Source organism: Panthera onca, chromosome B4 (assembly GCF_046562875.1).
Source record: "Panthera onca isolate mPanOnc1 chromosome B4, mPanOnc1 haplotype 2, whole genome shotgun sequence".
Classification (NCBI taxonomy): domain Eukaryota; kingdom Metazoa; phylum Chordata; class Mammalia; order Carnivora; family Felidae; genus Panthera; species Panthera onca.
In genome coordinates, this window is record NC_138345.1 from 56,732,669 (window position 1) to 56,748,154 (window position 15,486).

The 15,486-nt window shown below is 34.4% G+C and overlaps 1 protein-coding gene across 21 annotated transcripts in view; it reads right to left on the bottom strand.

Annotated features, from left to right (window-relative positions):
- SOX5 (SRY-box transcription factor 5) overlaps positions 1–15,486 on the bottom strand; it is a 1,011,771-nt gene that overhangs the window by 108,226 nt on the left and 888,059 nt on the right. For all 21 annotated transcript variants that reach the window (XM_060659511.3, XM_060659513.3, XM_060659529.3 and 18 more), the window contains one exon: positions 65–150. In XM_060659511.3, coding sequence (XP_060515494.1) covers positions 65–150 — 86 coding nt within the window. The remainder of the gene's footprint in view (positions 1–64; positions 151–15,486) is intronic.

Genomic DNA, 15,486 nt, shown 5'->3' on the forward strand with positions numbered 1-15,486 from the left:
ACGATAATAGCTGTTTTCCCTGTTTACTTAACCTTTGTCTCTTCTGCATTGTTTCCCGACTTACCTGCAGTTGGAGCGGGCCTAAGCCTGGTGCTGCTGCAGCGGCAGCTGCCATGGTAGTTGGGATCAGCTGAACAGGGTAAGGGTCACCTAAGTAAGAGAAGAATAGAGGTGTCAGCACCTTTTATCTACTCTCCACCTGCAAATTAAACTCCTGCATTCACTTGTTCCAAAAGCCTTCCTTTGTGTGCCTTGCTGGGGCCTAATGAAAAGCTCTATTGTGCAGCCTTTTACTAACACTCTTTTCACAATTCTGGCTGAGAGAGGAATGTGAATAAAAGGCACAAGCAATTAAGGCGGAAACCTCATCCTTTTTTCATGATGTATTTAGGAAAATGGGAGGAAAAAAGTGTGCATTGATCAGAAGGCTGCACTTTATAACACACACACACACACACACACACACACACACATGCACAGACACACACACACACACACACACACACACACACACACACACCCCTAACAGTCTTGACATGAGCCTACCAACCCTCAGCAAATTTAAAATGTTACCATAAGAGGAACTTAACTAAATTTAATTCCATTTTAACAAACTCAACTCTAAAGATGTAAGCCAAATAGCTTACCTTTTGAATGCAATGTTATTGTCTTAATTCAAATAACCTCTTAAGTAGTGTCTTGTGGATGATTTGAGAATAAAGAAAACATTTTATGCATTGTTTTATATAAAATATTCGTATCCTTATTATCTCAGAGATAAATGTTTATAAAATATATTATAAAGAAAACAGAATATAGATGGTCTCTCCCTGAAGGGTTTTTGTTTGTGGTGATATCTGAAAAACCAAAATCTTAGTAATTCAACATTAAAGTTTTAATACACGTGATCTATAAAGATATAGAGACACACACAAATATATATACATACAATCTAAGAGATTGGAGTATACATTTTTAATGCAATTTTTTTTTCCATTTGGTAAAGAAGTACAATAGACTTTCTGCTTAGAGCCCACTGACATGCTAACAGGCATGTACATTATTGGTATTTGAAATATGACCGTAGCAAAAAATAAAAAAATAATAATTATCAGCATAATTTTTTAATATAGAAAAAATCTATTTTTAGTAATCTAATTTGTGAAAATAAAGTTAATACATCCATTCCAAAATATTTGTTGAGTATCTGCTACATATCAAGCACTGCTCTCAACACTAGAAATAGAGTTTTAAAGAAGACTGACTTGTAGAGGTGTGTTTACTGGGAACTTAATGAAGCTTAAGCTTTGGGGTTCTGCGAAGGGCCTCTGGAAGCATGTTTACAGTATCATATGCTTTCATATTTGTCAGCGTTTTTACTTTGTTGTGATTTCTTTTATAAATGAAAACTCTCATTTTCACTTGAGTGTGTGTATTTGAAAATTATGTGTATATAATTAAAATAATAATTATAAATAAATAATTAAATATATATATATATTTTTAATGTTTATTTATTTTTGAGAGACAGAGCACAAACAGGGGAGGTGCAGAGAGAGAGACACACACACAGAATCTGAAGCAGGCCCCAGGCTCTGAGCTGTCAGCACAGAGCCAGATGCAGGGGTCAAACTCACAAACTGTGAGATCATGGCCTGAGCTGAAGTTGGATGCTTAACCGACTGAGCCACCCAGGTGCCCCCATAATTACATATATTCTTAAAGAGGACCCCAAAGTTATATTTTTCAGGCTTCAAAATACCTGAATCTACATCTGCTGACTTGGTCTCCCCAGAACTTATAGCTTAATGGGAGAAAAAGAAAAAAGATAATTCAATGATTAGTAGAAAATACACTGACTGTTAAGATAGGGAAGTATACAACACTATGCACTACACCATAGGTGCCTTAAACCTAGTCTAAGAGATCAAAGATGGCCTCCAGAAAGAAGTTAGGTTTAAGCTGAAATCTGAATGAAGAGAAGGCTAGCCAAACAAAGAGGAAAAAGAAGAGCCTTACAGAAAGAAAAACCATTTTAATGAAGACTTACAGTCAAATGGGAGTGTCATATCATAGCCCAGTCCCTGTACTGCTTAAGTTTAGAGCACAGGTAAACAAGAAGAGATAAATGGGACCGGAGAGGGAATCAGGGGCCAGATTATATACAGCATTATAAAACAATATTAAAGAATCTAAAAACTGAGAACAAACTGAGGGTTGATGGGGGGTGGCAGGGAAGGGAGGGTGGGTGATGGGTATTGAGGAGGGCACCTTTTGGGATGAGCACTGGGTGTTGTATGGAAACCAATTTGACAATAAATTTCATATATTGAAGAAAAAAGAATCTAAACTTCATTCTGTAGGCTAAAGGAAACCATGAATGTAGAAAAAGATGGGTTGAATAAAATCATCTGGGCTAGAGGTTAGAAGCTATAATCAATAGTAAAAAGATCAGAACTCTCTGTAACACATAATAATGGTCTGTACAAGAGTGGTGATGTTGGGATGGAGAATGATGGAGAAAGTCAAGGGATAAAAAGAGGCAACACAGACACAACTTCATGATTGTTTACATATGAGAGTAAGAGAGGACTCAAGGATGACTCTTGTGGTTTTCACTGAACAGCCAGATTGGAGAGTAGTACTGTTTGTTTGGTTTGCAAACACTAAATGAGAAGCAAGATTGCCAGGTTGGGCCTGGTGGGGAAGGGGGAGGCCACGGGGTATGAATAATTCTATTTTGGACACTTTAAGTTTGAAATTACTATTAGATATCTGAGTAGAGATGTTCAATGAGGCACTTGGTAAACACGTCAGTATTTTAGGGGAAAAATTCATATCAGAAATGTAAATTTGAGAGTAGTCAGCATATATCTGGAATGTAAAGCTATAAGCTTTCATTAGACTGTTTAGGAGTTAACTGTAGAGAAAAAAAAATAGGTCCAAGGGTTGGTTGTGGACTATAGTAATATTTATAGTCAGGGAGATAGGCAAGTAGCAGAAAAACTAAGGAGAAATATAAATTTAATGTTCCAGAAGCCAAGTAAGGAAAGATTTTCAGAAAGAGTGATTTTATTTCAAATGCTGGATTTAGTAATGTGGAAGTCATTGGTGACTCCAACATGGGCAATTTCAGTGTAGTGGAGGGTGAGAAAGCCTAATTGGAGTGAGTGTGACCAACAGAGGATGATTAAAAGTAGAACTGGAGTCAGGAAGTATAGACCCTTTCTTTTCAAAATGAAGTTCTTGGAGAATAATAACGGTTATCACCTAGGAATTCGTTAAAAATGTAGCATTTCAAACCCCACACCAAATCTACTTGGACAGGCAGCATCTAAGATGGAACCCCCCAATGACTCTACTTCTTTCCTTGTGTTTACATCCTTGTAATCTCCTACCCTTGAAGAGAAGAAGGCAAAGTGATGCGATATTACTTGTGACGTTGGGTTACAAGAAGATTCTGGTTTTGTCTTGTTTATCCTCTCCCTAACCCTACGCTGTCTATCTGTCTTGGACTAAGCAGCTATGTTGAGCTGCCCTAAAAAGAGGCTCACATAGCAAAGGCATGATGTTCTCAGCCAACAGCAAGCAAAGAGATGAGGCCTGCCAACAGCCAAAGGAGAAAGCTTAGAAGCAGATTCTTCCTCAAGTCAAGCCTAGAGATGACTATATAGCCCGGGCCAACACACTGGTCACAACTATGTGAAAGATCCTGAGCCACAGGTTCCCAGCAGGGCTGTGTGCAAATGTTTTATTGTTTTAAGCCATTAAGTTTTGGGAGAATTTGTTAAAGCAGCAAGTATATACACCTTCTGAATTAGAAATTAAATTTCAACAAGAGTCCCAGACAGTTTGTACTTATTTGAGAAGTGATGGAACAGACAATTCTAGTGAGGTGTTTTGCAGTAGTTATTGGAGGGCATGTAATCCAGAAAACCTTACTTAAAAGGTATACTTGTAAAACTTATAGAATGCTTGCATGCCAGTAAGAACGATCCAGTAAATATAGGGGAAAAAAACCCTGATGATACAGGGGAGAGAGTGGACAACTGACTGATGTTACATGGATAAGGTTTTATTTACCATTTAGTATTTTTAATATCTAATCTAGAAAACACTATTTGAATTTATAAGGGGAAGTTTAGATGTTTAAAAGCTGAATTTGTACTATGCAAACTAGCAAAAATAACAAATATTATAGTATGACTATTAGAATAGGCAACTTAAATACTTAAACTATGTAATTTGTTTCTATTGTTCATTTAATCAATATAATCTTAAAATTAACTATAGCAAAAAGTAGAGGCTGTGATGCCCTTCATAGTGATCATTCATTTTACATAATTTAGTTATCCTGTTGTGAATTAATCAATTAATCAGTACTTACAACGTCTACCATGTGACGAGAACTCTGCTAGGTTCTTTGGGAGGCAAAACAAAACAAACCTTGGTCTCTATCTACTACACATCCATCTTTTCTAATTAAGTGAGAGAATAAAGATGAAAATAAGAGTGAGCTTGGCCTTGAAGATTTGCAGGTAGAGGGGGGATAGATGTTTTGGGTGGGTGAAACACATTAAAACATGTATGACATGCTGAAGGAATGGAGAGAAATCAGTTTACCTGATAGGTGATAGAATAAAGTAGAGGGAAAAGAGACTGAAGGGAAGGAGTTGGGAAACTTAATACCCCACACTGGAGGCTATTTGGATACAACACGGCAATGACTATGAAATAAAGTTTTAGCAAGTATCATTAAAGAAGTTAGGTAGCAGGGGGTTTTAAAAATGACCCTGGACCTGGGGGCACCTGAGTGGTTCAGTTGGTTAAGCGAATGACTTTGGCTCAGTTCATGATCTCGCAGTTTGTGAGTTCAAGACCATGTCGGGCTCTGTGCTGACAGCTTGGAGCCTGGAGCCTGCTTCAGATTCTGTGTCTCCCTCTCTCTCTGCCCCTCCCCTTGGTCTCTCTCTCTCTCTCTCTCTCAAAACTAAAACAAACATTAAAAAAAAATGACCCCATATCTCGAACCCAGGGACAAAGACTTCCTCATACATTTGGATTGATAGCAAGCACCTGCATAGGTATTTTGGGCACTTCTCAATTACTATTATCTAATTGTTAATAACAAATTGAGTGTGATACATACATATAAAGTTCATTATCAAAATCTAGATTATTCTATAAATTTTAAAAATGCATATATTGGTATTTTATCTTTTATCATTTCATTTTCTAAATTCATTAATGCATATTAATGAATGAATAGTCTATTTTCCTTTGTATATATGTGGATCTACTTGGATATATATACACACAGTTGCTACTTGAACACAGGGGTGAGAGGTGCTGACTCCCATGCAGTTGAAAATCCAGGTATAACCTTGGACTCCCCAGGGACCTAAGGGCCACTATTAACTGAAAGCCTTACTGATAACATAAATAATCAATTAACACATATTTTATATGTTATATTATTATATACTGCATTCTTACAATAAAGTAAGCTAGAGAAAGGAAAATGTTATTAAGAAAATCATAAGGAAGTGAAAATATTTTTACAGTACTGTATTATATTTATCAAAAAAAATCTGCATAGAAGAAGACCTGTGCAGCTCTAACCTGTGTTGTTCAAGGGTCAATTGTACATGTACGAATGAATAACTATCATATTATACACATCCCATATTGTATGTGTGAGTATAAATGCGTGTATATATATATATATATATACATATATATGTATATATATGTACATATATATACATATATATGTATATATATATACATATATATGTATATATATGTACATATATATACATATATATATATAAAACATTTATACAAGCTAAATAATTGTATATATGTGTTATAAGCTGAGTTGTGCTCCCTCCTTCCAAATGTATATGTTGAAATCCTAAATGAGGTCACACAGGTGGGCTCTAATTCAACAGGACTGCTATCCTTATAAGAAGAAAAGACTAGGATGCAAACAACACAGAGGGACAACCATGTGAGGACAGAGGAGAAGATGGCCATCTATCTACAAGTCAAGGAAAGAAAACTCAGAAGGAAATCTACCCTGTTGACACCTTGATCTTGGACTTCTGGCCTCCATAAATAAATTTCTGTTGCTTAAGCCACTCAGTTTGTGCTATTCTGTTATGGTAGCCTTAGCAAACTAATGTTTGCCATACACAGCCACACATCAATGTATTTGATGTTTAAGTAAATCGGAGAAAACAAAAGACTGGCAGCTGGAGTTAAAGAGACTGTGATAGCTAATATGTGTCTTTAATCATATACAGTTTCCAAGATATAATTATATAGTCATAAACAGGATATCAACTAATTTTCAAAAGTTTGTGTCTAAGGTACCACATTATCACAACCGTCTCCTTTCAGCATACAAACATACATAACTTGAAGCATGTCTACCTTATTACCAATTTTTCAGACCCAGATATCCAAAACTAGTTTGACTCAAATTTGTCCCAAGTTACTAAGTAAATACAAATACAATAGCTGTGAAGCTGGCCAATATAGCAATTTCACTCTTAATTAAATTCAAAATATATTGCATGCATATGCTGGTGTCCAAAGCAAACACAGAATCTATCAGACTTTAAAAATAAGGGCAAGGGTGGTTATTAATGGCAAAAGAGTAATTAAGACCTACTGGGGAAAAAAGATCCTTTATTGAAGTAAATACTGTCATCTATTTGTGCCATCCCTTATTTAACAGGTTTATTTTGTAAATACCTCATGAAGTACTTAGTAAAAATTAAATAATGGAAAATTCTGACTTTTAAAGTTCAACCATGTGTAAGTTATTCAAATTGACTTTCAACTAGTTAAAAGTAATATCTTTTACTCTTTCCTAGGTTTTAACCATTTGAACAGTTTTTCCCTAAGCCTTTCCAAAATTAATTGGCTTCTTATTTCAAAGCCAAGTATGGAAAATTCTAGCTCAAAACAATTTTTTTCAAAAAGTTGAAAAATATGTGAGGTATATTAGTCAATTGTTTTCAGAATACAACCTAGCTTATAGTGTCTATTGATATAAATGATATAGCTAATATTAAATAACCCAATAACCCCTTAGAAAGCATGTTAATTGCAATAATGTTAAAGTAATGAATATTTAGATCATAATAATCCCTACTGACATTAAGAAGGATTTACCTCTCTGATATATAATAAAGTAAGAAAAACAATATTTCCCAACAAGGTTATCTAGGCTCAGGAAGATTGTCAAAGCAAATATATTCTTACCCCGGGTCAAGGACCTACATCCTTTCATCTATGGATTAGTATAAATGTTCTGGAAAGTTTTATGGCATTATTTTCACTGAAACAAGGAGATGCATTCCTTTATTAGCCCTCCATGGTGTTTTGTTGGTTGGTTGGTTTGGTTTGTTTTCTTGACAAATACCAGATTGCCTTCTCTAGGTGGTGGGAAATACAAAATTTAAATCCCATACCCATACACACACAATCCTAGCCCTAGACAAGTTTCTAATCAAGTGAGAGGGATAAACATATAAGCCAATTGGATGATACAATGAGCAAATCAGAAGGTAGTGTAGAAGGTACTCTGAAAACCTCAAGAAAAGAAGAACTTAACTTGGAAACAGTGTCAAGAAAGGTTATTTGCTAAAATGTCTATTAAAAATAGCTAGGTTCAGGAGCTCCCGGGTGGCTCTGTCGTTTAAGCATCTGACTCTTGATTTCAGCTCAGGTCATGATCTCATAGTGGTGGGATTGAGCCCCATATCCGGTTCCATGCCAACAGCACAGAGCCTGCTTGAGATTCTCTCTCACCTTTTCTCTCTGCCCCTCCCCTGCTCATGCTGTCTCTGTTTCTCTCAAAAATAAATAAACTTTAAAAAATGTTTAAAAATAGCTAGTTTCACTAAGGCATTGCCTTTCAGGACCATTTTATCACCTACTTTCCATGTCTTCTACTTGCTAGAGTCCCACAGTAAGCTTCCACCATTTAGTATAACCAAAATTGCTCTAATTCACCATTTTCTCAGATAGTACTTAAAACATTCTGCTTTTACCACTCTAACTTCCAGATGGACAGAGCTCTGTAGGAATCTAAGGAAAGAATGACATTAAAAAGGACACTATGGACAGAACTTTTGAAGAAAATTGCTTTCTTTCATCTTAGGGAACCATAGATTAATCAGTGGGTTCCTCTGGCTTGGAAGGAGCCTCCTGCCATTGATCAAGCAGTGCGAACAATAACCACCATCTTTTACTGACCCCTACTTTCGAGAATATTTAAATACTCTCAGTGTGTCTGATGCGGTAAGGGAAGGGTAAGCTATGCAGCTAAAAAGGAGGTGGAACACATATCTTATAGAATCTTGTGTTTTACTTCAAAGGCAATGTTAAGTCACTGAAAGATTTTAAGCAGGAGAGTGACATAGTCTGATTTGTGTTTTAGATCAATTTTGTGGCAAGGGATAGAATCGATTGAAAGAGGGAGAGACTGGAGACAGACTTGTTAAATACCACTGCAATAAATCAAGCGGGAAATGATAGTGGCCTAAACTAAGCATAAGGGAAGGAGATCTGAGAGACAGATTTGATGACCAATTTGATGGGAGAAAAGAGAGACAGGAGCAAAAAAAAAGAAAAAAAAAGTTATAGTTTGGGCTTTTATTTTAGTAAATTATTTAAAGAATGAATCATTCTTACCCAAGTAGTTATTCAATTGCTCCAACATCCTGTTTCAATAATTCATTTTTTCCTACTAATTTGGAATGTGAGCAACTAGTATTTGTTGAATTTTAGCACTGTTAAAATACTATATATATATATATATATATATATATATATACACACATATATACATCCACATACGTATTTACGTGTGTGTATAAAATCTCACTTAATCTTCACAACAATTCAGTAGGGTAGATATAATTATTCTTATTCTACAAAAAAAAAAAGTCCAGGACTATACTATACTTACTATACTATAAGTATACTAATAGTATACTATAAGTATACTATAAGTATACTTATAGTATACTTACTATACTATAAGTATACTAATAGTATACTATAAGTATACTATAAGTATACTTATAGTATACTTACTATACTATAAGTATACTAATAGTATACTATAAGTATACTATAAGTATACTATAAGTATACTTATAGTATACTTACTATACTATAGTAAGTACTATAAACATTAGTACTTGAGTAAAAACAAAACAAAAAACAAAATAACAAAACAAACAAAAAAACAAACCCCAAATGTATTATTTTAGAAAACATAGACTATTTTTAGAAAAAAATTATTATTTTAGAAGACATCATAGACTATTTTTAGAACACTATGCAAACACAGACTTGTTTTCAAATAGATACATTCATTTAGAGCTTATCCAACTAATATGTATCAAATACTATGTGGAGGGCACAAAGAAATAAAAGGTATAGTTCTTGCCTTGATGACACTTTCAGTTTCACAAATAAGACATACAGATATCAAGAGTGAAATAAATCAAAGCCATAAGATGAAAATCAAATGAATAAGAAAGAGAAAAATTACCAGAGAAAAGAAGAATTTATTCAAACTCAAATCATTTGAGAAAGAATCGGAGAAAGGGCTGAGCTTGGGTTAGATCCTCAGTAAAAATATAAGACTAGGGGTGCCTGGGTGGCTCATTTGGTTAAGCATCCGACTCCAGTTCAGGTCATGATCCCGCAGTGAATGAGTTCGAGCCCCTCATGGGGCTCTGTGCTAGCAGCTCAGAGCCTGGAGCCTGCTTTGGATTCTGTCTCCCTCTCTCTCTGCCCCTCCCCAGCTCATGCTCTGTTCTTTTTGTCTCTCAAAAAAAAAGAATAAATGTTAAAAAAAATTAAAAAATATATGAGACTAGACAAGATGAAAGAGGTCCAAGAGCCGCAATGCCTGGTGCACAATAGATGATAAATATCTGCTGAATGAATAAATGGATAAGCCTAAAAGTAAGGATGGGAGGAACCTCCAATGGTTTTTCATTTCCTGGAGCATACACAGTGTATAAATATTCCCCTGAGTTGCCTCTTCTTAGGTCCTCACACTACTCGTCATTTCTTGCCTTATAATTTACTTTTATCACTGAACTGTTATAGGTCCATGTACACCCCATTCCATCTCTCGCTTTCCAGCCTTCGTCCAGGCTGTTTTCTTCTGTTTAGAATGTTATTTCTGTGTTCCTTCACCTGGACAACTTCTTCAAATGCTTTTTTGCCTGCCCCACTTCATCCTTTGGAATTTGACTTATGGGTCCCCACTCCAAGTAGCCTTTCCTGACACCTTCCACCTCTCTTAAGTATGAATTCATTCCTTTTCCCCTGACCTCCATCAAAAATTCTAGGCATATGTCTATCATATTACATCTGTTTATGTCCCATTCTCCCCAACTACACTATGAGCAACCTACAGGCAGAGATTCAGTCTTACTCATCTTTAAATCCCTAGTTCTTAGCATAGGAACTGTTAAAGTGCAAGGTTCTGTTAAATACATAGCACAGGCTGTTAAAATGTTTACTGACTGAATAAATGAAGAAACAATTCATTTAATTAAGAAATTAACAAATATCAACACAGGAGACCACTCTTCCCATATCAAAAGCTTACAGTTTAGTAGAAGTAACAGATTGTAAGCAAATAATTATACAAATAAGGAACAAATTAGTATTTGGACAGGGTTTAATTCAAATAATAATGATGTGTTAGCTCAGCAACCAATGATACAAAAGTAGAATAGGAAACCAAGAGGAAAGAGAAGCCTAGAGCTTGGGGATATAAGGAAATATGGACCCAGAAGAGGTAAAGAATGTTCTGTAAAATATTTTCATTTATCAAATTATTCTTTTATAATATTCCATAATCTGTCTATTTTATAAATTTTAATTTTAAAACAAGTCATATCTCATTGAGTATTTGAAATAAATAATATGAAATTCCTAAATCTTAACATAATTTCTGTTCATTAAAAGGAACCCACTATTATGATGGCATTAAAGTACCTGAGTATGGTCAAAGTGTTTACCAAAAAAGATGTTATATATAAACAAATGACAAAACAAAATCTTTCATTGTGATTGTTCAAATCAATTTAGACTTTCATAAATCCAAGTGAGTTAAACTTTGATTTTTTATAGTACTATGCTCAGCTATGTCTCCTCCCTCGCTCCCTTTTAGGTGGTTAAATTTATAACAATTCCACTAAATCGTCTTGTGGAATCCAAGTCAAGAAGTTCAGAACAACTGATATGGTATACGTGAGTTAAGGTAAAGGGGTTTTATCAATTTGTTAGAATAGGACTTTGATACTTGAAACTTGTTTGTGAGAAATGCTAATATTTTATAGGAGAGTCTCATAAAATAATAGAAATATTTCATGTGAATTTTGAGAAAATAAGATTAATAATTATCCTTTGTTTGACTAAACATCTATTTTCAAAAGATATTTTGAGATAATTGTTCTCAATTGCTCTGTCTCAGGTGTTTTCAGTAAAAAGTTTTTAAAAATAAAAAAAATATTTTTATGTCTTTTTAATGTAGCATAGCAAATGAAAACTTTATCCTATTTAACTAATAGTTACTCAGTTGGCTAGTTTAGTAAGAGGTTATAATTTTTTTAAGAAATGCCTCTCAAAATGGGAAGACATTTCTGATTATAAGAGATAGGGCATTCTTTCTTTACCTCTTAGCCCATAAATTAAATGAATTCTAGTCCTAATGAAAATTCCTGGGTTAATTATCTAAGAAATCTGAGTATCCCTGAAAAGGTGACAATGAATCAAAGAAATCTCCTTTTCCTCCTGCATTCCAGTATTGCTACGAAGGCATCATTTAAGCTATTGCACAATAATTCATTTTAAGCTGCTCAAAGAGAATCATTAATTAAGGAACAGCTTCTATATCCAAACGTACATTAGATTACTATGTCTATATTTTGCTTCTGTGTCTTATGAGGAAATAAATGGCACAGAAAAAAGCACCCCAAATGATTCAGGTACTTAAAAGCAGTGATTTGGCAGAGGGGCATTGGTATAAGCCACTTATGATAAAAGCAAATGATAGTTTTTATTTTCCACTTTTAATACTAAGGTTTAGCAAGCATTTCATTTCTTTGACACCTTTTATAACCTTTCCAGTTTTCTGTCTATCACGGTTTTTTGATAGATATTCCTCCTCCTAGAGTGTCGCTGGAATCTGGAAACTGCAAGTTGAAAACAGGAAGTTTCCTAGCCCCTGTAACAATAAGCCTGTGAGCTGTATGTTTGGGATGACTTCTGGTCTAGAGTTTCCTACTAGAATGATACATTTAGAACTCTGAAAATTAAGAACCGTTATGGCATTTCCCCTCCCCCTAAAAAAAAAAAGAAAACCAAATAATGCAAAAGTCTTGGTTAGAAGTATAGTGACCTAGAATAAACTCCTGAAATTCTTTTCATTATGTCACATTCTAAATGTTCAAAACAGACTTCTACATTTAATAAATAATAATTATATGTTATATTTATATTATAATTTAAATTCCTCAGAAATGCACAATTTTTACAATCCCCTTATGAAGTGAGTAGGGCAGACATTATTGTAGCTCACTTAAAGATTAAAAATCTAGGGCACAAAGAGGAAATGACTAGCCAAAGGGCACAGAATAATATGAAATGGGATTTTGATTACCAAGGTCTTTTGATATCTTGTTTAATTTTTTTTTCAAAAAATTTTTAAAAATATTTATTTATTATTGAGAGACAGAGAGACACAGAGCATGAGCAGGGGAGGGGTAGAGAGAGGGGAAGACACAGAATGTGAAGTAGGCTCCAGGCTCTGAGCTGTCAGCACAGAGCCTGATGAGGGACTCGAACTCACGGTGAGATCATGAATTGAGCCGAAGTCAGTTGCCTAACCAGCTGAGCCACCCAGGCGCCCCTTTAATTTTTTTTTTCTAACAGAATTGACTAAATCCAGACAATTAATAGTTTCAGATTACAAGTCTCATTGATGCTTATTTATAGCTTGACTCAGATGAGTCAATTTTCAAAGTTTTAGACCTTTCATTAACCAACTCAGAGAGCATTAGAATTTAGAGGCAATCTCTCAGGTGAAAACTATTCAGAAAGGAACAAATGAATGAAAGTAAAATGCCATATACTGGGACTAGAAGAGTTCATTTGGGGCAAATATGTGCACACAAAAATGTTTACTGTAGAATTATTTAACTGTAAATATTGTAGACAAAATTAAATGTTCATTAGTGGGAAATGCAAATAGAATATGGTAATCCAGCTTAATGAAATATTATGCAGGAGAAGTTAGATCTAAAAGTATGGAAGAGGATGGGGCACCTGGGTGGTTCAGTCAGTTAAGAGTCTGGCTTCAGCTCAGGTCATGATCTTGCAGTCCGTGAGTTTGAGCCCCGCATTGGGCTATGTGCTGACAGCTCAGATCATGGAGCCTGATTTGGATTCTGTCTCCTTCTCTCTCTGCCCCTCCCCTGCTCACGCTCTGTCTCTCTCACTCTCAAAAATGAATAAATATCTTAAAAAATTTAAAAAAATAAAAGTACAGAAGAGGAAAGATAGTCATGATTTTTTAATTTATAAGTAGAATATAGTCCATAGAACATTACCCTCATATACATTATATATTATTTAGTACAAATCATATATATATATGATTTGTACTAAATAATATATAATAACATAGATGTTATATATATATACATATATAACATCTATGTATCATTACATACACATTACAACCTACAGATATGTTCACATTTTACATATCACATATATGTATCTATATATAAATAAATGTATATACTTATTTATATATAAACACATACATATTTCTATCTATAGTTCTGGTAAATAAGTACCAAATTGTTAACAGTGATTACATATGGGGAGTGGGATTATAGGGGCATATGAGTGTAGACAGACAACTTTCGGTTTCTGTTTTCTATGCTTCTACGTCATTTGAGATTTGTGCAGTCAGCAGGTGCTATCTTTAATATATTAGGAAAAAATGCGAAGGGTTGTTATGAGATGACTGTATTAAGTAGGTGTAAGAAAATATTCTTTGAATATAGAGCCAAAATAAATTTTTAGGGAAATAGTATTATTTACAAAGTCGCTGTAGTTCTTCTGCCCTTTCCACTGGCTGGAATGGGGATATGGTGGCTGGGGAAGATATCTAAGACAGAAACTATAGTTTGTGGAAGGTGGTATAATAAGAGCACAAGCCTAGGATTTGCTCTTATGGAACTACCACAGGAGCAATGTTTGGACTATTATGTAAGTGAAAAAAAATATTCTTTCACCATGTTTCAACTAATATTATTTTGGCTTTTAAAGTAGATAAACCTAAAACAGTATATGATTCCACATGATATTATAAGAGCATGACTTGTTCCGTCCCTATAGAAGATATGTATCTATTGTAGAGTTGTAAGCAAATACTATCTTCACCTGTTTTACTAAATACTTTTTCTGTTTCCATATTTTCCTATCAACCTCATGACTACAGTTTGTCTTCTAATGGAATTTTCTACAGTGAAAGAATATGCACACCGGAGAACAGAGGTGTTTGGTATCACTGACAGTTCTATTCAAATAAATATTTTATTCAAATAAATTTATTCAAATAAAATATTGCCCTTCTGGGCTTACATTTCAGTCTGATGACCTTCATGTGAGGCTGCTACAAAGATGAGATTCCATGTTTGCTGTGGCCAGAAAGATATAAATTTAGAATTCTGAGGGTTAGGCTGCACTATGGCAATGTCATATATGGTAATACCACATTGTGAGGCCTCTTGGCTGAGAGCACAGAGTGTCATCAGCCAAGCACTCTTTCTTTCCATTTGACAAATCTACATTATCAAGAATTATGTCAAAAAAGGAAAAACTGACCCAAATGGGTTTATATTTAAATTGAATGGCATGCTTATGTTCTTAAGTGTTAAAAAGCAAACAAGATGGATTAAAAGATTAAGTATATATTTTTGGTCTAGTAAAATCTGAGGAATTTTTTGAAAAAGGGGCTTTTGCTTTTTGTGTTTGCTCATGTGTGTATTTTGGTAGTAGTGTGTGTGTGTGTTGGGAGGACGGGATTCAACAGTAGTTACTAACATAGCTTAGTTATCAGCTCACAGAGTTATGATGCTTAAAATTAATTATGTGTCTATGTTTTATAAACAATAAGGCACAATATAAGCTATTGTTTTTATACCAAGTTATGACACTTTGTCACAACATACATCTCCCTTCTCTCAGTGATGAATCTTGTAAAAATACTATAAACTCCCTTTTAGGAAAAAAAAAAAAAAAACACCACATTTTATTGACCTAAAAACATCCTTCCCATGAGAATTGGAGGGTAGCTTCCACCATAATTGTGGAATGTTATATACATTTTTGCACTCAATTCTCTTTACTTTTTAATCATCTCAC